At 41.2% G+C, this 21,973-nt stretch overlaps 1 protein-coding gene across 2 annotated transcripts in view; it reads right to left on the reverse strand.

Moving 5' to 3' along the window:
* Positions 1-21,973, reverse strand: part of nbeal1 (neurobeachin-like 1) — a 39,212-nt gene that overhangs the window by 6,298 nt on the left and 10,941 nt on the right. Inside the window, exons 5-46 of one of the 2 annotated variants that reach the window (XM_079461100.1) lie at positions 21,705-21,786; positions 21,387-21,514; positions 19,869-19,951; positions 19,370-19,455; positions 18,778-19,114; positions 18,260-18,366; positions 16,277-16,360; positions 14,781-14,864; positions 14,172-14,270; positions 13,157-13,728; positions 12,914-13,046; positions 12,694-12,813; positions 12,228-12,614; positions 11,473-11,562; positions 11,173-11,347; positions 10,933-11,066; positions 10,646-10,805; positions 10,458-10,560; positions 10,189-10,345; positions 9,464-9,622; positions 8,871-9,030; positions 8,628-8,716; positions 7,645-8,208; positions 7,392-7,567; positions 7,019-7,307; positions 6,589-6,900; positions 5,024-5,173; positions 4,780-4,937; positions 4,430-4,554; positions 4,213-4,336; positions 3,935-4,083; positions 3,714-3,847; positions 3,463-3,564; positions 3,258-3,353; positions 3,049-3,173; positions 1,990-2,130; positions 1,770-1,900; positions 1,555-1,664; positions 1,106-1,223; positions 737-834; positions 236-352; positions 24-113 (exon numbers count right to left, since the gene is read on the reverse strand). In XM_079461100.1, the coding sequence (XP_079317226.1) occupies positions 24-113; positions 236-352; positions 737-834; positions 1,106-1,223; positions 1,555-1,664; positions 1,770-1,900; positions 1,990-2,130; positions 3,049-3,173; positions 3,258-3,353; positions 3,463-3,564; positions 3,714-3,847; positions 3,935-4,083; positions 4,213-4,336; positions 4,430-4,554; positions 4,780-4,937; positions 5,024-5,173; positions 6,589-6,900; positions 7,019-7,307; positions 7,392-7,567; positions 7,645-8,208; positions 8,628-8,716; positions 8,871-9,030; positions 9,464-9,622; positions 10,189-10,345; positions 10,458-10,560; positions 10,646-10,805; positions 10,933-11,066; positions 11,173-11,347; positions 11,473-11,562; positions 12,228-12,614; positions 12,694-12,813; positions 12,914-13,046; positions 13,157-13,728; positions 14,172-14,270; positions 14,781-14,864; positions 16,277-16,360; positions 18,260-18,366; positions 18,778-19,114; positions 19,370-19,455; positions 19,869-19,951; positions 21,387-21,514; positions 21,705-21,786 (6,838 nt within the window). The remainder of the gene's footprint in view (positions 1-23; positions 114-235; positions 353-736; positions 835-1,105; positions 1,224-1,554; positions 1,665-1,769; positions 1,901-1,989; positions 2,131-3,048; positions 3,174-3,257; positions 3,354-3,462; positions 3,565-3,713; positions 3,848-3,934; positions 4,084-4,212; positions 4,337-4,429; positions 4,555-4,779; positions 4,938-5,023; positions 5,174-6,588; positions 6,901-7,018; positions 7,308-7,391; positions 7,568-7,644; positions 8,209-8,627; positions 8,717-8,870; positions 9,031-9,463; positions 9,623-10,188; positions 10,346-10,457; positions 10,561-10,645; positions 10,806-10,932; positions 11,067-11,172; positions 11,348-11,472; positions 11,563-12,227; positions 12,615-12,693; positions 12,814-12,913; positions 13,047-13,156; positions 13,729-14,171; positions 14,271-14,780; positions 14,865-16,276; positions 16,361-18,259; positions 18,367-18,777; positions 19,115-19,369; positions 19,456-19,868; positions 19,952-21,386; positions 21,515-21,704; positions 21,787-21,973) is intronic. The other variant, XM_079461101.1, reaches the window with a different exon arrangement.

Here is a 21,973-nt window from a genome sequence, read left to right on the forward strand (position 1 = left end):
ATGCTAACTGATTTTAGACCTACCAGAGTGTCCGGACTTCCCTGCGAGATAAAGGAATGTGATTGGTTCTTGGGGACCACGGCTTTAACCAGAGGAACATTATCACTGATGCCCTAAAACAAGATGATTAGGAACTCGTCAGACACCTTAAACCTCAGTATTTTACTGTACGTACGTGAGAGACAACCAGTTAGTTAAACCAACATCTGTTGACTGACAGTTAGAGGACACGCACCTCAACAAAGAATGATTTGAGTTCAATGAGATGCTCAAAGATGTTGAGAGGACAGGAGTCCAGACGAGACCTCCTCTTCTCCAGATCCTCCAGAGAAAGACGTGCAGGATGTGGCTCCTAAACACACACACAAACATCACGCTGTCAAGCAGAAAATGTTCCAGCATTTTGAAGTCATGTATTGAATGATATGTTTGTACCCAAACCCCAGAAGCGAGTTAGCATTTTAGGACTTCCATCGCCCCAAAGTCTAAGGGTTTTTTGAATGATTAAATCGCCTGAAGTAAGGTCTGTGATTTACAAAGGCTCTGAATATTTTCACGTTTTAATCTATGACATAAAACACACCAGTTATAACCCACTTGGGATTTTTTAACGGTTTAAAACGGCGGTTGCTAACAAGTAGCTAAAAGTTACATGGACGCCTTTGGCATATAAAACTCACAAATAATGCAACATGGGCATAATAGATTCCATAGACTGGAATAATCCTGTCAGTACCTTCAGTAACTGGCAAGGTGTCTGTCCAAAGTTACTGATCATGCCTTCCACAGCTTTCCTCTCCTTTTCGTCTGTGATAGCGTCTAAATCAACAGCTCCTGAAACATTAAGAAACACTTCATCTCTGGCTACACACAAAAAACATAAATAGCACACTGTCGGTTTTTAAAGTGCAAGAATGATCATTTACTCATCCTCAAATTGCTCCAAATCTTAACAGAGGAATTAATACTGATTTGGAACAACTGTGGTTGAGTAAATGATGACAAAAGTTAACTTTTTTTGGTGAACAATCCTTTTAACAACAGTTGAACATCACTACGGTGCGGTAGATTATAATATGGCAGTACTGTATGTAGGACGTCATACCTTCATATGTACAGTAGTAAAAGACATTAAGGGCCTCGACTGCAGCGGGACCCCTCTGTTTATAACCGAAGATCAGATCAATCCACTCATGCAGGTGAGCAGATACATACTCCGATTCCTGCACAGAGAAAAACATCATTGACATAAATAAGTGATACCCAACTTAAAATGTTTCAGTACGTGGGAATCAAGCCCACAACCGTTGCTCTGCAAATGCCAAATTCTTATCATTGAGCTTCTTTCGCCACATATTTTGTTGCTCTACTTTCATACCCTTTCACGGGACTATTTTTTTACTCCGTCAGTTTTTTAATAGGCCAGAAGTGGCCAGAGAATTGAGATGAAAGTGTATCTGTTCACTTGGTATCTGTTCCTCTCTCTCACCTCAGCAGGTTCTGTATTGAGGTTAGTAGGGAAGGACCGTGATGGGTCATTAGAAACCGACTCACCAGGGCTTTGCGGTGCTTGTAGATGAAATCCTCCGGCGATTTGGCCCATTTAGGCAGGATGACATCATTCACCCGCTCCTTAGAGATCTGCAGACGACCCAAGTCAAAACCTACAACGCAGAGAGTGACAGATAATCTTTACAATATTAAGGTGAAAGTCAAAAAAGGTAAAAATATTCTTTGACTTTTTATAATGCGTTTGTCCATCGGCTTACCATTCTGGTTCTCCAAGAACTCTGGGAAGTAAAAGAATTCTGGGATGAGCTCTTTGACGTCATTGGGGTTGTCCATGAGCGTCTGCCAGGTGGCAGGAATCGAATGAAACTGTCGGTCCGCGCAGTCGAACCTGCACAGTCAGACCAACCTTATCAGACTCCAGGAAAACACAGCACACAAAAGTACACGACAAGGGAAGAGGAGAGAGAGGTAATTTACCTGCCGCTCTGGAGCTGTATGTGCAGGGAGGTGAAGGGTTCGACCCTGATGAGGTAATGCATGACTCCAGCAGCGTTTGAGTAGTGGGTGCCGTAGTGAAAACGGTCGATGGTGCCCGTGGGGTCTTCAAAATTATCGTACCTACAGATCAGAGGGCCAGTCGAACGTTAGTTACAACCAACCACACACACACAAACACATCAACTTCATCCAATGGTGCGACGTTTAGGGATTGCTTGGGATTGAAAATGTTTTAATAGATGCCAATCAAGATCGTTACAGTTAAACTAAAACTATACTGTAAAAAAAGAACAATTTTTCACATATTTTTTAAATACGTTGAATTACAGAAACAGACTGCAAATTTACAACAGAAGTCTAAAATAACATGGAAACATGCAGAATATAACTATAAAAGCACTATAAAAATATACAACATAATTACAAAATAACAAACTTTCTAAAAATTTAATTAAAATGTGTATCCAAAATCCTGGTGTGTAAACTATGACATTTGGATTGTTTAATTGACTCCCTTAATAAAAAGATATACAAATAAAATTGTATTCAAATGAACAATATAACACAAAAAGCTAATTCAAAACATTAAAATACAATCATATTAAAAAAACTATAATAACTCTGATGGAGAAAGACAACAAATTTCGACAAACTTTCAATAGACTATTTCATCGGTGCAAGAGGCTGACCTGAATTAAACTTCCTGTCTGTGTTTGGTTATAATATAACAATTTATTTAATCCATATTGATAATAATTTATATTTGATTGTACATCAATTGTGTTAAATAACATTAAAACTACTCGACAGTTCTTGATTCTTTGTGCAGGTCAACCGTAAATTAAGTTTGGGCCACATAATGTTTGTTTTTATTGTTGTTGTTTAAACAGTCTATAGCGCAACATGTTATATACAAAACGTTTGATGTCTACGATTTGTTAAAGCCTTTTTGTTGAGAGCAGTACAGTAAAAAACGTTAAACAGTGTGACCAAGTAAACCGAGAAAGAGAGAGATATAAACAAAAGAAACAAACACACTTCTCTCGGACCGCTTTGGCGTTCCTCTCATTCAGCACCGCCACAGGTTTGGACAGATCTCTGAACACCCGCGGGTCTGTCAGATCCAGTTCTTCGGATGTATAATCAGACAGGATCCAGGGAAACTACGATGCAAACACCAGATCAAACCACATAAGATCATTTTGAACTCAAACACGAACTCAAACATGTGTGGAAATGCCCCTCACCACAGGATACTGAGCGAGATCATTGTATGTTCTTCCTGCAATGGTGTTCAGTTGCATCAGGTAGTCAAAATTGGAGATCTCCCTGTTCACCCATTTCTGATGAAAGAGAGGGAACAAACCATCAAAACGACAACCTCAGACGTTTCTCTTTACGCTAAATGTATAATTTAAATGTATACATGTTAAATTAGTTAAGTGTAGTGACCTGAGTGAGTCCAGAGGCTTTGAGCAGTTCCTGAGGCGAGCGTGTTGCGTCTAGAGAGAGAGATCGCAGCAGAAGCATTCGACTGTAGACTTTATTACGCACCTGTCGACCAAATCCACAGACAACCATTCACCAGAAAAGAACAAGAGACGAGAAAGCAGGTTAAACCGTGCACTGAACTATTTGCTAAAGGTTTCAAAGATGACAAATACACAAAGAACGTGGTTTTGGATGTTTGACGGATTGCCCACCTCCTTTGTGAAGTTGAGGAAGTAGTTGGTCTGATCGATGAGGAAGATCTCCAGAGCGGATCGCCGGAGGTTGTACCTGCGCAGGTGGATCTCTCTGATCTGAGACAGAGGCCATTTAAAATCCTGACCCACGCCTGAGAAAATAAACCAACAATGTATCCAAAATCGGTTAAAAAACATGTCAAATATCCCAATATGGTATTCTTTTTCGTTCTACTCACCTTCCTCTTTCTCTGGGCTGCTGTCATAGAAGTAAATGTGTTGGGTGGTGAGCTCCAGGCGGCCTGGATACACGTCCACCACCGTGACCAGCTGACAGTCCTCAGAGATCACTAACTTCTCCTTCTGACTGGCTTCCTCTGAATCAGTCCTGAAAACAAATCACAAGAAGAGAATAAACTGTAGGTATAACTAAAATGGTGTCAATTTTGTGATATATCAAGTGTCTGAATTGTGAAGCGATGATTGGCTACTCATGTTCATCTTCCCTGAGACTCACTGATTGGCTGATGCAGGGTCTTCCTCCAGGAGCTCCAGGACGTCATCTTCAAGGTCACTGACCTTCACCTGTTTGACCGCTTCTAACAAAAGCGACTCAGCGTTCAACTGCTGATGCTGCACACCTGAGGCGGCAAACACAGCGTCAGTTATTTTTCATTTTCAGCACAACACAAAAACAGCATTCAGGAAACGTCTTGTCGATTTGCCTGTCTCACCGAGGTTGTCTCTCAAGGCGCTGGCTTCCTTGTGAAGGTCAAAGGTGTAGTTCCTCACCAGTTTCAGCCGCATTCGAGAGTAGTTCTCGGCGCTGGAAAGCTTCCAGTGTACATCTTTCTGCTGCCTGTCGATACACAAAAAGTTGTTTTAAAGATCTTAGATCTGGAAACCATCCCTGTCAAACAATGCTCTGTGTGGTTAAGGTACAAATCTTGGCACACCCAATGACACAATGGACCATAAAATACTACATTTGAAACATAAAATACTACATTTATCATTGCGAGTTGCTGGCCGGCCAGATTCTCCACACAGACGAATTAAAGAATTATAACCCAACAACACTCACTTGTCCACCCACGGCCCTCTTTCACAGAAGAGCCCTCTGCGCGCTGCTCTCCACTGTCTGAGGATGGCGCTGTTTTGTGTGTGGATTTGTTTCAGCATGCTGTTGTACCTCAGGTTCTCCTGTCGGCTGCGGCGGCTGAACGGCTCCACAAACTGCTCCTGAGGTCGAGAGAAAACACAATTATGTGTGACTGATGTAGGTAAGAATACTGAATTCAATTCAATTTTGACACTCAAATGTGTACCTGAAAGCGTATCTTGCTCTCTCCTCTCTCTCGATCTCTGCGGTGCAGATTGAGCATGAAGGCCTCGTAGCAATCCTTCCAGTACAGAGCCATGTTCTCATGACCCTGACTGAACATCTCGATCTCATACTGCTTCATGTAGGGGATGATCTGACAAGCGTAAAATAAACCAACGATTAAAAACACTACAGCTACAGGAGGACTTCAGCTACAAATCAGTTAAACAGCTAATAGGTAAAAAAATGGGGTTTATCCTCTACTATTAATAGAAAAGTTCAACCACTCTCATGCCATCTCACCTTTCTTTGGCCGAACACAAAGTTTTTATTAAAAATATCCAGCACTAAGTACATTCAGCCAGCTAACAAAAATATGTTCTAACAACTTTATTCTAACATTCCCGAATACAGATTTCATACTAATGTTTGTTAAGTGTCTAGCAATGACATAATATTTCTCCAAGAAAGTGTTGAGTTTTGAGAGAACTTAAAGAGAATGGTAAGCAAGGTTCTGAAAATGTCCCATGTTAGCTGCACTGTAAAATCGCCAGTTTTAAAAAGGTCAAATGAACTCTCACGTGGATTATATATACACTGTGAGAGTTCATTTGACCTTTTTTAACACAGGCGATTTTGCTGTGTGGGATTGTTTCCAACATGCTAAAGCTCCAAAAAGAACATACATCCAATCATAAAGGTAATGTTAAATGAATCCAGTGGGTTAATGTCTTTTTAAGCATAACCATACATTTGTAAGAGCGAAGGATTCATATTTCTAGCATATTAAGCGAAACTGAAACGTACTACATTTAATATATGCGATGTTTCGTACCGTTTGTAATTACCCGAAGAAAGGAAGGTATATACACCTGGGATGGCATGAGGGCAAATGATCAGAATTAAAATTTTTGGGTGTACTATTCCTTTAAAGCAGTGGTTTTCAACAGGGGGGCTGTGGCACACAAGGGGGCCTCAAGAGGAGTAATATTTTTAAATTAGACAATATGAGCATTGAAATACATATACTAAAAACTTTTAAATTAATAAAGTCCAGTTAATGACAAGCTCTAAAATATGTGATTGGGTAAAAAATCTTGAGTGGGAGGGGTCTTTTTAAATACAATGAGGGGCCTTGGAGTCAAAAAGGTTGAGAAGCCCTGCTTTAAACACAGCAGGGTAAATATGGGGTAAAACTTGTTGTGGTATGGTGTCAGAATCATGCGGCCATAAGATCTGATTCATTTGAAGATTATTTTCAACTCTGGTGGGCAACACAAACCTACATCAAGCTTCAATTCATTCAACTGACCTGCAGTGTTAATTATTATTGTTATTTTTATCAATTTATTTGACAAATTCTTGTCTAGCTTGATCATTTCACTATACAGCTGAGATAAAATAAAAAAGTGAATAAACAAATCAATAAAAAAATGTTGCGTAGAGTTCAATCAAGCAAAAATATTAAGCCATATGAAGACTTTAAGTAAATATAGTAATTTAAAACCTCTAACTAGGCAGTACACTGAGGCCTACTGTAAGCCTCATTCATGATCTAAAGGTCCTTACGTATTTATCCAGGTAGACCCTCCACTCTGGAGAATTACAGTAGAGCTGAAAGTCCTCGAAGAAAGACGGGCTTCCGTTGGTGTCGGGCAGAGCGGGGAGGTGCAGCTCCATGTACAGCAGCTTGTTGACTTTGCTCAGGAGAGTTCGCAGGAGAGGCACTAAGTAGGAGTACGTCTCCTCCGTCCTTTCCTCACTCACGGCTCGTCTGAGTATCCCCTCCACTCGACCGAGCAGATAACAGGCCTCGTCCTGAGAGTCCACAGCCTTTGTTTGTAAGATCCCGTTCAGCTTAGCCGTCGCCATGGCGCACACCTGACCGAATAAAGAAGCGATATTAACACACTATATCTGATGGAGGGATGTGTATTTTTCAGTACCGAAGCATTTGGAATATGCAAATATAAAAAATCCAACTTTATGTGCTTCTCACCTGTGGATCATCCTGGGCCATAAAACCGAGCAGCAGTCGTAGTCCAACTTGAGACAGCTGGAGCCACTGCGTCCCCGAGGTGTACCACACCATCAGCCCATCCATCAGAGTAACCGTCCCCTCCAGAACCTTCTCCGTCCACAGCGCAGGGTTCACCAGACCTTCAGCCTGCAGGAAGTCCTGTACAATGTGTAGAAGACGCACGGCGTTCTCCGTGTGTTGGGGTAACGTGGCGGCTGTCGCATCATGGTTGTCCGTCACGGCCCATTCTAACATCCTCTCCATGAGGCTGGAGTAACAAATGGGTGAAATGAACATGGTGAGATATAAAACGACATATTTTGACATTTGAGATACAAAAGTCTTCTCTCACCTGAGTTTGATGTGATCGACGGGCAGAAGCATCTCATTGGTGGTGCCCAGTTTGGTGAGGGAAGAGAACACTTGCCCCCTTTCCAGCCATGCAGTGTCGTCCGAGCCCTCCACGCCCCTTAACATGACACACAACACAATCTCCAGCAACAAAGAACCCAGTTCCTCCTCTGTGCGCTGAAAGCAAAGAGATGCGAAATTAGACACGAAAGTACAGTACATCTACTGACTCAAAAACAAATCTCAAGCCTCACCTCCACACTGCTAAAAGACTCTCCAAGCGACACGTTATCACTAAACAGGAAGCTGTCATCATTCAAAGAGGAGGTAACATGGAAAGTTTTGGCGTTCTCTATGGGTGATGGAGTGCTGGGCATGCTTCCAGGTGTCTGACTGCCGCTTTCCCCGCGATCGAACAGATGCATCTGAGAAAGATCCAAACTCAGAATCCCCGCCTTCCCAATCCAAGCTTTAGGTGTTGGCGCATCCCCCGGGGTGTCTGAGAGGGACATCACCTCTCCATTATCCAGACTGTCTATGGATCTACTGTCTCCGACACTGATGTTGTCTCGCTCTGCGTTCAGTCTCCCGATGCCGTCACACAGCGGCCTGCGCTCCATCGGGGGTTCGAGACGGTTTCCTCCGCTGCTGCGGCTCAGATCGAAACTCCCCAGACTGGCGGCATCGCCACGGCCTGAAACCGAACCTCCGTCGCTCCCCGGGCTCCGGACAAACAAACGCATGAGGGTGTCTTGCCAACACATCTGCTTGGAGATCTGCAGCGCGGCATCCTGTTGAGACTGCAACAATGCATACAGCTGCAGGAAGAGACAAAACATTACCATGGAGAGCAGGATGAGAGTCATGTGCGTGTATGAGTCGAGTAGAAAGTTGTCGTTACGAGATTGCATATTGTAAAGCATCACGTGCTTGTAGAACTTGTGAGTACAACTTGTAAACAACATCTTGTGCCACCTGAACACAGCAACAGTATTGGCTTTTCCAATTCCATAATTCTTTTTCACTTTTTGTTTTTCTGCATTCCGTGTTTTCCGTATTTAACTGTACAATGGTAAGTAATTTACCTACATGAAAAAATAGCCAAAGGGTGTTTGACAGTAGCTTGCACGAGCATTACGCGTGCAGTACACTCAACATAACCTTTTTTAATACAGAAAGATTATTTAAATGAAGACAGAATTGTCCCTTTAAAGGTAAATAAGAGGCAAACTCTCACCCTCCTGCACACGATCAGGCGAACGCTGGGCCCAGCTTTGTGGGTCAGCTGAACCAGAGCCAGCAGGTCTTTATAGTTCACCACAGTATCTAAAAGTCAAACAGAAAATGCTTCATTACAAACATTTGCCACATTTATGGGGAATATCGGCTAAGATCACAAGCACTGTTGTCAGTATGGAGCTATTAATAAAGTATGTGCTGAGTTAGGTGACTGGAGGATTAAAGAGTTGATCAGACTCACCGGTCTTGAGCACTTGGTGAAGGAGGCACTTGATCAGGGTGGGTGTGAGTTGCACGTCCGAGAACAGAAGACCGAGCCCAGAATATCCCACATCCCTCAAGCGTAACCTGTGTTTATTCTTCTCATACACACGATCACACTTTAGCATCCGTTCAAACAACTGCAAACAGACAAAAAACTTTTTGAGACATTTTTTAAAAGGTCCATTGTATGAAATTTTTCACAGCTTGCCCCTCCCTTCTGAAGCACTATGGTGGCTGACACAGGACTAAGAATTCGTCACAATTTTTCTTCTTTGACAAAGGAGATAATGTATTTACGAAATGCGCTCTGTAGAGCAGTTTGTCCGTTTAGGGCTACTGAAGAAACAAAATGGCGAATTCCATGTATGTATATAGCTCATTCTTAGGTAATAAAAACATAATGCTTCTGAACACATCCGTCAAAAGATCCACCAAAATGTACACATTAGATAAGTGCCCTGATTATCTTCCACACGCTTTTCAAACAATATTTGTTTCTTAGCAATATACTATGCACTTACATAGGTTTATCAGATTTTTTATTTAGGTATATTTATATATAACAAGGACCTTGAAGATGAGCTCTCGGAGGCGGTCTGAGTGTTTGTTGTTTAGCATCAGGGCGTAGCAGGAGTCGGCCGCTCCCGGTTCAAACAGCAGCAGGAAGAGTTGGACACGTGACGCACTGGTCTGCAGTAAAGTCAACAGCACCTCCAATATCCCACACAGCTACACAGAGAATAACAGCACAGTCATGGGGACGTACAGGACAACAATAAAACACAGAGGATAGAAATGAACAAAAACAAAACATAGATAATGTATCACTTTAAGATATTGGCGCTGTCTGACTAAAAAACTCATATCTCCAAATCCAACAAACGGCATGAAGGTTGACCAATGATTTATAAAACATTTTAGTTTGTGTAATCAGTCAAATGCTTAGAGCTAGAAAACAAGTAGTAAAAGCAGGAGAAACAGGATGAGATGTGGATTCCAAACGCTGCGTATCGAATTAATTGGCGGGGTTGTTAATCCACTTTGAGGTTTAGCCATAAGCAAGATCGAAAAAGACAAAGGAGGGTTTATTCTGACAGGACATTTGATTAGAAAGGGCAGATCAATAGCAATAATGCAAAGTGCTTCTTTCTGGGATGCACACATACGGCAGAAGAGTAAGACTTGTCGCCATCAGGAACAGACAAATCCGACAGCCAATCACAATCCTAAACTCCCCTACAGCCACTGATCAGACTGAGAACATACAAACTGGGATTTTGCAAATATCAGCTCACCTGTTCCTCATCTCCAGTGGCAGCAATGTATCCCAGAATGCTCTGGATCTCCTCCTGCGTGGTGCCCTTGCTGATGTAATACTTGAGAAGGCCACAGAGAGATGCTCTGATTGTCTTTACGTCGTCTTCGCTCAAATCTCCATCTTTACTTCCAAAACTAGAAGAGATTGAGAAAGAAGAAAATAATAGACGGAGGGAAAAAGAATGAGAATAACATAACACATGCGTCATAAAGGAGGAGTGAAGGATTGTGGGAAATGCAGTCCTACCCGTAGTAAAGTCGGATGGTATCTAGCAGGAACTGAACTCCACATTTCTTCCTGAAGTGCTTCCTGTTGTCTTTGATGACGGTGGACATGTATTGGATGTGACCTTCACCGTGAAACAAACAAAACACTCGTCACAAATCTGCCACAAAAAACGAACGCAAAAAACACACAGACACACACACACACACCAATGCGAAGCGGGAAATCTCCCTGATTCCAGATGTTGAAGTTGAAGAGCAGGTGTGTGTGCAACTGATGCAGAAGCTGCGAGTTCTTCTCACACGTCACCTGCTCGATCAGCAGCTGAACAGCCACCAGCACGCTCACGTCCACCAGGAACGCAGGCAACTACACGCACGCACGCACATACACAGACATATGTGTGTTAAATAACAGATGTGGGTTAAACAATCAAACACAGAGCTCATGAGAACATGGAGTGTTCCAAAGGACACCGGATTGGAATTGTGGGTACCTTCTGAAGAAGAGCTCCTAACGTGGCCACAGCATGCGAGTGCAGAAGGTTTTCCTGGTTTATGGGGTGCCTCTGCAAGAAATGTTTGATCACCAGCAAGAATGTTGCCACCAGGTTCTTCTCCAGTCTCGCTTCTGAATAATACATGTCCATACGAAGAATACAACGTTATCAAGACGTTATCACTGAAGACCTGAGAGCTCTATAAAAGTAGAATGAGGAATCATAATGACGTCTTACCCGACGCCCTGTTTGAGGGCAGTATGACCCAGTCTCCATCAGCGGGCGTTGCAGACTCAGGGCTGATGAACTCCGACCCCGGGGGGTCGACGTGATGTAACTCAGGGGTCAAAAGTGTCAACTGTTCTAATACAGGCAGTAACACAGGGAGACCTCCGACACAGTTTATCATGTCCTGAAACAGATCATGTGACGTTTTAATTCAAGTCAAAGTTGTTCAGAGCTATATTAAAACATTACAACTAATATAATTTATACAAGACAAGACGGACACCGATGGCTCTGAGAAAGGAAACATACTTTGATTTCCCAGTTAACCACTTTATTTCCCGTCAGGCGTCCATGCAGCATATTAGGGGACAGGTCCAGGCATATTGGTTTCTTACAAGCCTGTATGAATCAGAGGACGATGAGTGATGTACATGTTAATAAAGCATCAAAAAGATTACATTAGGGCTGGGAAAAATATGTGTATATATTTATATATTGCAATAGCATCAATGGGTACTCATTGTCCTAATTCACTATAGAAATAAGTCTTGAATTGGGTACAATTTTGTCTGACGTAAGATAGGGCTCTAGACTAATATTTGAGAGAGGTGGCACTACCAAGTTATTCAGTTGGTGGCTCCAACCCTTACTTTGGTAGTACCAGAGTCAAGGGATGAGGTAATAAACAATAATCACTACAACTTCATTCAAATGTGTTGAAAGAATGGTTGAAGGAGGGGAGACGAAAATAAGTGACTGAATTCGACGCTTGCGCAATATAACATTTCTGCGTATTAAATGTATTATAAGCAGGCACACCGGTGCGACCATTACGAAAAACTTGTCGCACTGGCATTTGGTCGCAGTCTATTTAGTTTTATTCTATCATATTTTACTCATCCCCATATTACTTCCTTTCTTCTGCTGAACTCAAAGCATATTTGAATGTATTTCTCTGCTTATTTCACACAAAGCAACATTACACACTGCATGAAATGTAATTTTAAGGACATTGCCCATATTTACGCCTCACTACCCAGCCATTATTAATACATCCAACTTACCTTTGGAGAATAATGTAGCAAAAGTTTGCTTGCCATGTCTCCGACCTCTGCCTCTTGGCTCTTAAGGGGAGAGATACAGTTTGGTCCTGCGCTACATAGAGCTTTGACATGACTGGCTTGAAGGGGCTCATGGAACACCATGACATTTCCCAACTGCCCCTGCAGTGATGTGGGGCTGCCCCACTCGCTGTCCTGAGTACCTGCGGAAATGAGTTTGGTGACCGATTCAGGCTTGGTCCCTAAAAATCCGCCCCAACCCGGGAGGATACCGCCCAATGATGAGCGGCCGGAGATGTTTCCTCCTGAGAACGGAGGATCTGGGATTTGAGAGGGGGGAGGGGTTGTGGTGCGGTGACCAGCGGAACCGATGCAGCACGACGTGAAGGCCTGAGATACAGAGGGAGAGAGGTTTTGTGTGAGGTAAACTCAATGAACAAAGATATCTAGAAACAGTTGTGCCTCTTACCTCTGTCATAGTTGGGTATTTTAGAGGTGCTGATAACTTCTGCTGTCCATCCACATAAATATAAACCAAACTTTGGCCAAATGGCCTCTTCCCAGGTACGTGAACTACACCAATACTGTGCTGAGGGTTGAATACAAACATCATTAGATTCATTTTCCCAGAATGACAAACAAATCTCGATTAATTCATGCTGTGGCAATTTCTTGGTCATGTGACTTACCCACAGCGAATCACAGAAGCAGTAGTCAGGCAGCATGACGGTGACATATTCTTTCTTGGTGCACACGGCAACTACAAGCACTCCAGCCGAACTGATAAAGGCCTCGAAACCGGTTCCGCCTGGAGTGAAAAAGCTAAACGCATATACAAATGTTACAAAAATGATTTCCGTTAATGTATTTTGCCAGTTTGAGAAGAATTAAACCCTACCAGTTACTACTCTACTACCCCCATTGTTACATACCTATACAACTGTTTCCTCTTCTCTCCTTTACTGGGCGGGCCCAGCTGATCTTGGTCCAATGAGAGCCAAGCAAAGAAGCTGAAGGCGGAGCCCATCCAACGCAGCACGGGCACGGCAATGCCAGCCATAGGCGGAGACAGGTCAAAATACTGCATGGCGCTCTCTAGGCCCTGTTTGCGCACCATGCCGAGGAGGGCCCTCAGTACGGGACCCACGTATGGGTGAGCGCGGCCCGGTTCGTCCTGACGCAGTAGCCTCAGCAGGTGCTGGAGTTCAGTGAGGCTCAGCGATTGACTGCCTAGCGAGCCCAGCAGACCAACCAGGCTCTCGGCACAGACCCTGTGTACCCGATCGTGCCTCTCCAGAGCCATCAGAACTCTGAGGGTCATGAAGGAATTAACGCAGGTGGCTCGCGTCCGCCGGTTCAGACCGCAGATGCGGCGGACCCAGTCGGCTGCGAATATCTGTAGCTCGGCAGAGTCCAGCTCTGGAAGCCACTGGATGAGCAGCAAAAGAGGGTCCACGTTGCTGATGCCCAGAAGACCTACGGAGGAATGTTCCCCTTCAACTGCCTGCAAGAAGACCACGATGAGAGGACAGAAAGCGAGACGTCTGGCATTCAGACACAGCTGGTAGAAATGTACAGAAAGTCGCAACATTCGACTCCACACATGTGATGTGTCCGCCATCTTGGAACAGTCAACTATGTGACAATGTGACTTTTAAATGTTGTGTTAGCCAATGTCTGCGTCCTGTTATGGTGTTTAAGTGTAGCAATTATAATGTACAGGTTTACACTACAGCAAGTAACATTTGGTATTTAATTATGCCTGCGACTCTGGTTTCAGACGCAGAGTGTACTTTCCCTTGAGTGTTTGCCGACTGGCTTGGACTGTTCCAGAACAGCGGACTACTTACCATCCTCTATAGCAGCCCATAAAAACAGCTGCAAATGAGGCAGTGTACACATTTATGAAACAACCCATGCGACTCAAAAAACAAGTATTTATCTCACCATATTCATGAGTTCCTTCAGCAGGTGTATAGACGGTTGGCCCAGTGACACCAGCACCTCGAACAGGTGCGTGTAGCCAATCCTCTCCTTAAACACTTCCTGCATGAATAAAAAGGTATTTTAATGATTATCTTATAAATGACAACTATTTGGCTATTGTTTCAGTCGTAGGAAATGTTATATTACTAAACTATATCAGCCAATATATATCTGTAATTGCCTTCCTTAAAGGATCATCAGTTATCATTATCAGCCAATATTTACACATCCGTGCAATTTTGGTTCAAAGCAATAATATGATAATTATAGAATGATACAATCATATATTTTATATTATTATACATGATTTATATAAGACTATATAGAAAACAGGAAAAGAAAAATGTTATAGCTTTGGTTTAAAGCAATAATATAAAACTATATCTTAATAAAATAATATATAATGATATCAAATTCACAATTATTCAATAATAAAAAATATTTATTTATGTACTGAGTAATACAAATGAACTACATGTTCTTACTTAATTTTTATTCTTATTCTAAAGAACTTCTTTGGTATATTAACTTGGAGAGAGCAACTATAGGGATTCTTTGATACTAACGCACCTTTGCAGCAGGAGACTTGAGCATCACCGTGGTGAGAGTTTTGATGGTCGCCACAGCGAGAGAGTCTAGCCTCCCTTGAAACACCTGATTGGAGGAAAAACATTCACTGATGCATCCGATGGCAGCGTGTGGCCTGTTCTAGTCCTGCTGTTTGTCTGTTCACTTTGCCATGCAAATTATGAATGAAAGACCATGAAAAGGAGATTTCTTTATCAAACAGACTCATGCTTACATGAACAGACAGGAATAGAATCAGGTAATGTTCTGTTTGTAGACTATCAGTACAAAATAGTTTGTTTTGGCTGGGCTGTGGTTGTGACTAGGAATTTCACATCAACTATTTTAAAAGGCTTATAAAATAATGATCCATGTTAAAGGAATAGTTCACTTCAAAAAGGTAATTCTGTGATCTTTTCCTCACCCTCTGGATGTTTGATTGGGACTGTCAAACGTATTAAAATAAAATGCAGAAACTCTAAATGAATAAATAAAAATGACATTACTGTGCTATATGGAAAGATATGTTTGCTTATGAATGTTCTCTTTCCTTTTGAATTTCTAGAAAAACATGACTCAATTCCATATTTGTGTGAACTGTTCCTTTAAATGTTTAGATCACCAGTTTCAGGAACAGAAAATAATAAAGAAACCACTATAAACCCGCCTCCACCACACCAAACACACATAAATACAGAGAACGTGTCTTCTCCATAGCCCAAAATACCATCTCCGTCATGCCAGACTCCTGATAGGCTGATAGCGAAATCACATGATCATATTTAAGCTATCTTCATTGTTTAAGTTTTTTACACTAAAGAACAAGACAAAGCCCGGCAGGAGAGGGACAAACACGGAGCACCACAAAATGACCAAATACATGAAATCAGAAAAATGCTTCTACAGCGTAAAGCACACAACTATAAACCGATAATCCCCACAACAACACAAAGCGGCTGATGTCACAGCATTCCAAGACCTTTACCATAACACCAGAGGTCGAGTGAAGAGGGAAAGGAAGGGAACAAGCAAAATTAATATAATGAAATGATGGACATCATAAACACAAGACCACTACATTACAAGATCTCACATTCATCTGTTTAATGCAGGACTGAGCTTAATTTTTTCTAGGTTCAGAGCTGCAATTCTTAATGTTTAGTTAAAACATTTTAAAATATTTTCTCAAATGAACAATTTTTCAAATAAATAAATAAATGTTAAAAAGTTTTAACAAATAAATGATTTATATCAATACCAAGTGTTAGGTATTGTCAGGTATTTCACAGTAAATTTTATTTAAAATCAACATTAAAGTAATATCGCTACAACCCCAACAACTTAAAACTGTTATCAATTTTTTTAACATCTATTATTTCTAAAATCTTTGCATTTTTTATTTAAATCACAATAACCTTACTCGTGAACTTGTACTGGAGTGGTCATGTGGGTTACGGGGGCGTGGCTTGTGGAAGCGACAGGCAACAGGTGGGCGGTACCTGAATCTCACTCTCTCCTGTCAGTAACCTGTTGGTTAAATCTTTCTGGTCCTTGTCTGCAGCTGTGCACCTAGCATTAACCAGCTGCCGGACAGACCACAACGAGCACAGACGGTCAGGTGAGAGGAAAGTGCAAAGGGTTAAAGGTTAGAAGGTAAGAGGTCAAAGGTCATGACCTAAGTGTCGTCGCTAAAGGACAGACACATGCATTGACAGAGGCAATGGTAGCAGTTTAGATACGGTGTACATGCTGTAAAGTGATAAATAAACGGACAAAGAGAAAGATACTTGAGCAATAGCACACAATCTGAGGCAAACAGTATGCTGTTCGTAAAGGCAAATAAACCAAACACAGGACTGTAAATATAGACAAAAGAAACATTGGCAAGACAAATGCTCCTGTGTGCATAAAGACACAAAATGTTTTCCCATGTATCATTTTCTCTTTTAGTTAAACAACGAAATAATGGGTTCCTTCATTCAGACAGGATCTACAACACTCCTAAACACACACTCACACACGGATGTTCAGGTTCATCACCACATTGTGGCAGAGGGCTTTAGGTCATGAGCTTCCTGTATAAGACAATGATCATAACAGTTGGATTCTAGAAGTGAAAATGCTTCTCAAAATCTACCTAAAACATATTGTATAAACCTTCAATGAGCTCAGAGGTTGTTAAAGGAGAGTTCACCCAAAAATGAAAATGTTCTCATTATCTACTTCATGTTTATGACTTCCTTTCTTCAGTCAGTAATATTTTGAGCTTGAAAATAAACCCAAACAAAAATGTGCGAGCACTTATTTCAAATATGGCGATGCATCCAGTGATTTCAAAACTCATTGGATCTTGTACATCTTATTACAAAATATTATGTACCAATGAGATTTGAATATTTTGAGTCCCATGTAAGAAGATAACATGACACGGGAAGTGATACATCTGGGATGGCACGAAGATGAGTAAGGGGCGATTCCAATTTCATGTCTAAAACCGCGCGGAAAACACAAGCCGACTAGAAAAGCAGGAGCATTGCACCGCACGCACATCGTGATCACATCGCTCCCTATCTGGCAAGCCTGCAGCGTGTCTGTATTTAAAATAACAAACTTGCGCATTTATTGTCCCTAAAATAACCCTTTTCACACTTCTGTGTTTGCGAAGTGAAAATTGTCATACTACTACTAATACAAATGCGACTATGGCCGCCGCTGAGGTGCATGCGTTTTCATTTAAAATGATCTGGAAAAAAATTATTTCGGATTATATTTGTTAGAACTTGATGAGGCGGTATGTTAAACTGCATGGGCGGAGCATCTGTTAACTCCATTTCAAAATGCAACAGCTGTTTTTTATACATCCATTGAAATTGCAGCGAAAAAAGGAAGCCACGACCACAATTTGTCTCATTCGAAAGTCCATTTTACTCAGAAATGCATCAAAATACGGATTGAAAACATTAAGGTTCATGGGGACTTTAAAAAAAGATGAATCTGTTTTCGTAGTCACTCAAAGATTTGACGATTGTCCTTTATGTTTGGAGATGTTGATTGCCTTGTACAAATGAATTCACCAACTGTTAAAACAGAACGTGTTTTCTGCAAAAGCCCAAAAGTAAGGCCATAAGATGTATTGTTACAATGGTTAGCTGGAAGTTAACTCTTTTAGATTTTCCACTTCGCGAAGTGTGAAAAGGGTCTATTATATGTGTATTTATAAAATTTTGGGGTAAATTTGATTAATGCAAAAAAGTTTACCAATTCTCTTTGCATATTTCTTTCTTCTTTGCCTTTCAAAAACATACATTTGATCGGAATCAAAGTTTATTGATTCCGGTTCATCTCAGAGCTGGTAAATCTGGTTCAAAGATTTTATTTTTTAACATTATGGAAAAAACTGTTAAAAGGCTGTTAACAAAAGAGGCTGTCTTTCAGAGAGCGCAGGAGCATCAGGAATGTTACTGGCTGTAACTAGATCTCACCTTGCTGTTCTGCAGGAGTCGGGTCAGATGCTCAAAGCAGTTACTGTTCAGGAAGATCGCCTGCAAAACCGGGCGGTCCGTGCACTCGAACATGTCCTGGATGGTTTCTATAAAAACAGAGAAAAAAAAATTCAGTGCAAAGCTGCAGTTTTTGAAATGCTTGCAGTAGAAAACACTATCATTTAATAACAATGAAATCTTTTAAGGGCACAGAGATCTCAGATTGAGATTATAAAGAATGTACTGTATATGATCACATTAAAACATTTTCATGTAGGGAATAAATTCTATACGAGACCCCAGGCACAAATGTTTATTCGGTTTAGTTTTTACACACATTTATCCAAATTATACATCCCTACGTGTCACATAAAATACGAATTGTGATTGGTTGCTTTACGATACAAATCTGTCCTTTGACTCCTGTCTAAATAGAAGGTTCAAAACTTCATGTGGATACACTGACACCAGCCATTCCATGGCCAAAAAGTCATTCTGTAGAAACATGAGACACTCACCAAGCATGTTCACCTGTAACGCCACAAAGCGGCTCTCCCAGTTTCGGGAGCGGGGCGTAGATGGTCGACCTTTGACCTGCGCTGTGGCAGCAGGGTCGGAGTTGAGCAGTTTAAAGTAACTCTCCAGAACGGAGCTGATCTCCACTTGTCTCTGATCAGAGCTGCTGGCCAGGAGACTGTGCACCACCTCTCTCAAACAGCCCAGCGTCAGCAGTGCTTTCCTATCCGGAGCCTCGCTGTCCCAGTCCTCTCCATCACCAGTCAGACACTCACCATCACCCAAAACTCCCATCAGCACCTCCATCGTGGCCGGCGAGATTGCCAACAGAGCGTTACGCTAAGAAAACAAGATTATAAATCTCCTGTTGGTAGTGTAACAAAGTTCACCCACAGGCCATGACATCATTGTATTTAATAACATACTCAATTGTGATTGGTTTTCCTGCTTTCATGTGTTTGCTTACTGGATTTATGATTGGTTTATAAAAATTAATCCATTAATTTAACAGTCGTCTTATTTTATTAAACCTAATAAAACTTTAAGCAAACTGTTCATTTGATATATAGATTCCATCGGTGGATCTGAGCTCACCTGTCCACCTGCGACGATGGATCCAAACAGGTGCAAAAGACAACATTTAAGACTGTCCTTCAGGTGCTCGCTCTCCTGGAAACACTCTGAAACACACACACAAGAAATCAAACACTAGAGGAACCTGTTCACAAGCAGTGGAGAAACAGCAACAAGAGGCCGAACACTTTAAATATTATTGTATAAAACCACCAACGTTACTCTTCATCTGATCTCACTTACACACTTTCATCAGAAGAATGGCTACAGGCAACATAAAGTGAAGTATTTAGATCATTCATTTACAGATGCAGGCAGTGTGAGAGAGACAGATCATGCCCCTGGCTCTTACGAAAACATGATCACATAAACAACATGAACATGACGGCTACTGTTATGTGCAATCGCTGAAGGTCAAATAATAGAACCATTATCAGAAGATCTAATCCGTAAACAAACACAGAACACAGCCCACAGAATGAAACCGTGTTCAGAGAGAGATAGAAAGACGGAGACTTACGATAAAAGAAGGGCACAAACTCTACTGTAAGCAGTGCTGCTTTGAATTTCTGTCTGCTTCTTTCTACAGTGCTGAGCTGTTGTCTGTAAGATCAAACAAAGAGATCCATTACTTAACACATCATGTAAACGCCACATCACACAGTCATGAATCAGCTGTAAAAACAGCAGTTATCAGCGTTAAGTACAGTCAAATGACTAATGCAAAAAGCTATTTTAATATCATGGTCTTTATTTAACATTATAGCATGGTCTATTTAAATACTCGATTCTGATTGGCTGGCAAAGTTGTATCGGCTTGATCTTAATTTTCCGGATCAGATTCGGGCTCGAATTGATAAGGAAGGATCGATGCCAATTTATCACCTGTCAGTAGTTTTGGAATCTGATGTGCCGAATATGGGTTTGGTGGCATTTTTTCAGGTTTGGTGGCATTTCTGCCCTTAGCCCTATTTAAAACAGTAACAGAAGTAACATTAACTGCCCTCAAATAACCTCTCAAGCACAAACACGCGCATTAAAACACATGAATTAGATAGAAACTCTCTTTTCAGAACTTGTAGAACCAGTCAACATGTTTACAGGTCAAACACAGCTGTGTGTTTCACTGTATGTTTACAGAATATGAGTTCATACAGGTCAGATTACTGAATAACTGCAAACTATATGCGTGTTTTGATTTTGATTATGTAACATGACATGAAACACAAATCCACCGGCACATCCTTTAAGTAGCCTGTGACTTTTTCATATAGACAGCATGAAACAGCGTTCCTAAAAATACTGTAAGACATGACTTGACTCAACTCCCTGGGATTTGATTGGTTCATAAAAAAAATAATGTTTGGTTTTAATACAGTTGAGTAATATTTTCCCCACCCAGACATAGTATTGGTGATGTCATCAGATAAAATAATTGATTTCATTCTGATGAAAAAATTGTTTAATAAAACTTTTAAAGAAATTCATTTTTTCCTTTTGCATCTCTGACTAAAATAACAAATTTCAGGTTTCTTTTTGTACTAATTTTAATTAAGGATAAAGTTCAATTTCACCAAACTGACATTTTAAGCACAATCGTACCCGACAGCTCAAATTATAAATAATCCATTTAAAATATAAATAATCAATAATTTATTTTAACTAGATAAATAAATTATGAATCGCAGCTTTAAAAAAAATTATCATTAATTTTGTTTTAATAATGAAAAATATTTTCAAACAACAAGCCATGTAAACCAGTTTAATCTGTGGATTATGTGTTTTGCAGGCCATTCTGCAGCACTGTGTGTTTTACCCTCATGGACCCTCAAGAACGACTGGTATTTAATGCGTCACATGCGTGTGATATAAACATGCCATGCACTTTTTGTCACTGACAGAAAAATCTTGCCGAATGCAAATGCAAATAAACAAAAGGTTGAAAGTCCATGTAAGAGCATCACGTGCTATAAAAGAGAAAATGCTGGCAGTGTATCAGAGGCTCAACTGTGAGATTTGCATTGGTGGCATTTCTCACCCGTGAATGCGATGCCTCCAGTTGTGATAGGGATCGTACAGACTCTCGCAGAAGGCCAAAGCGTGGCGGACAAACTCCTCGGCTTGTGTTTGGTCAACCAGCTCTTTCTCTTTAGTCTTACTCTTCAGCTAAAGACAGAAGGAGATGTTCATATAATTGATTTGGCATGGATTTACTACATTCAGTTGAGATACAAATACTGGCAATACAAATCCTGTTATTCAGCATGTCAGTAAGGCACAATATGCTTTCACATGAAACTCAGCGCCATGGAAAGAATGAAAGAAAGGGAAAAAGGAAAGGAAAGAAATAGCAGACCTGTTGGATGTAGAGCGTTGTCATGGTGATGATGTGGTTGATGTAGGAACAGGCACCGATTTCCTCCACGTTTGACAGGTTCCTGCCAGACACATTACACAGCTGTCAGTCTAGTGTGTGTGTGTTTTGGCAAGACCGGACTGACTGCCGTCTGACAGCATTCTAGCTGTCAGAGATCCAGTGCCACCAATACGATGATAACTCACACACTGATGCTACACTGCGTGTGTATGTGTACATAAATCATGTCCGTATTTTACTGCAAATAC

Source organism: Barbatula barbatula, assembly GCF_947034865.1.
Source record: "Barbatula barbatula genome assembly, chromosome: 7".
NCBI classification, from domain to species: Eukaryota; Metazoa; Chordata; class Actinopteri; order Cypriniformes; family Nemacheilidae; genus Barbatula; species Barbatula barbatula.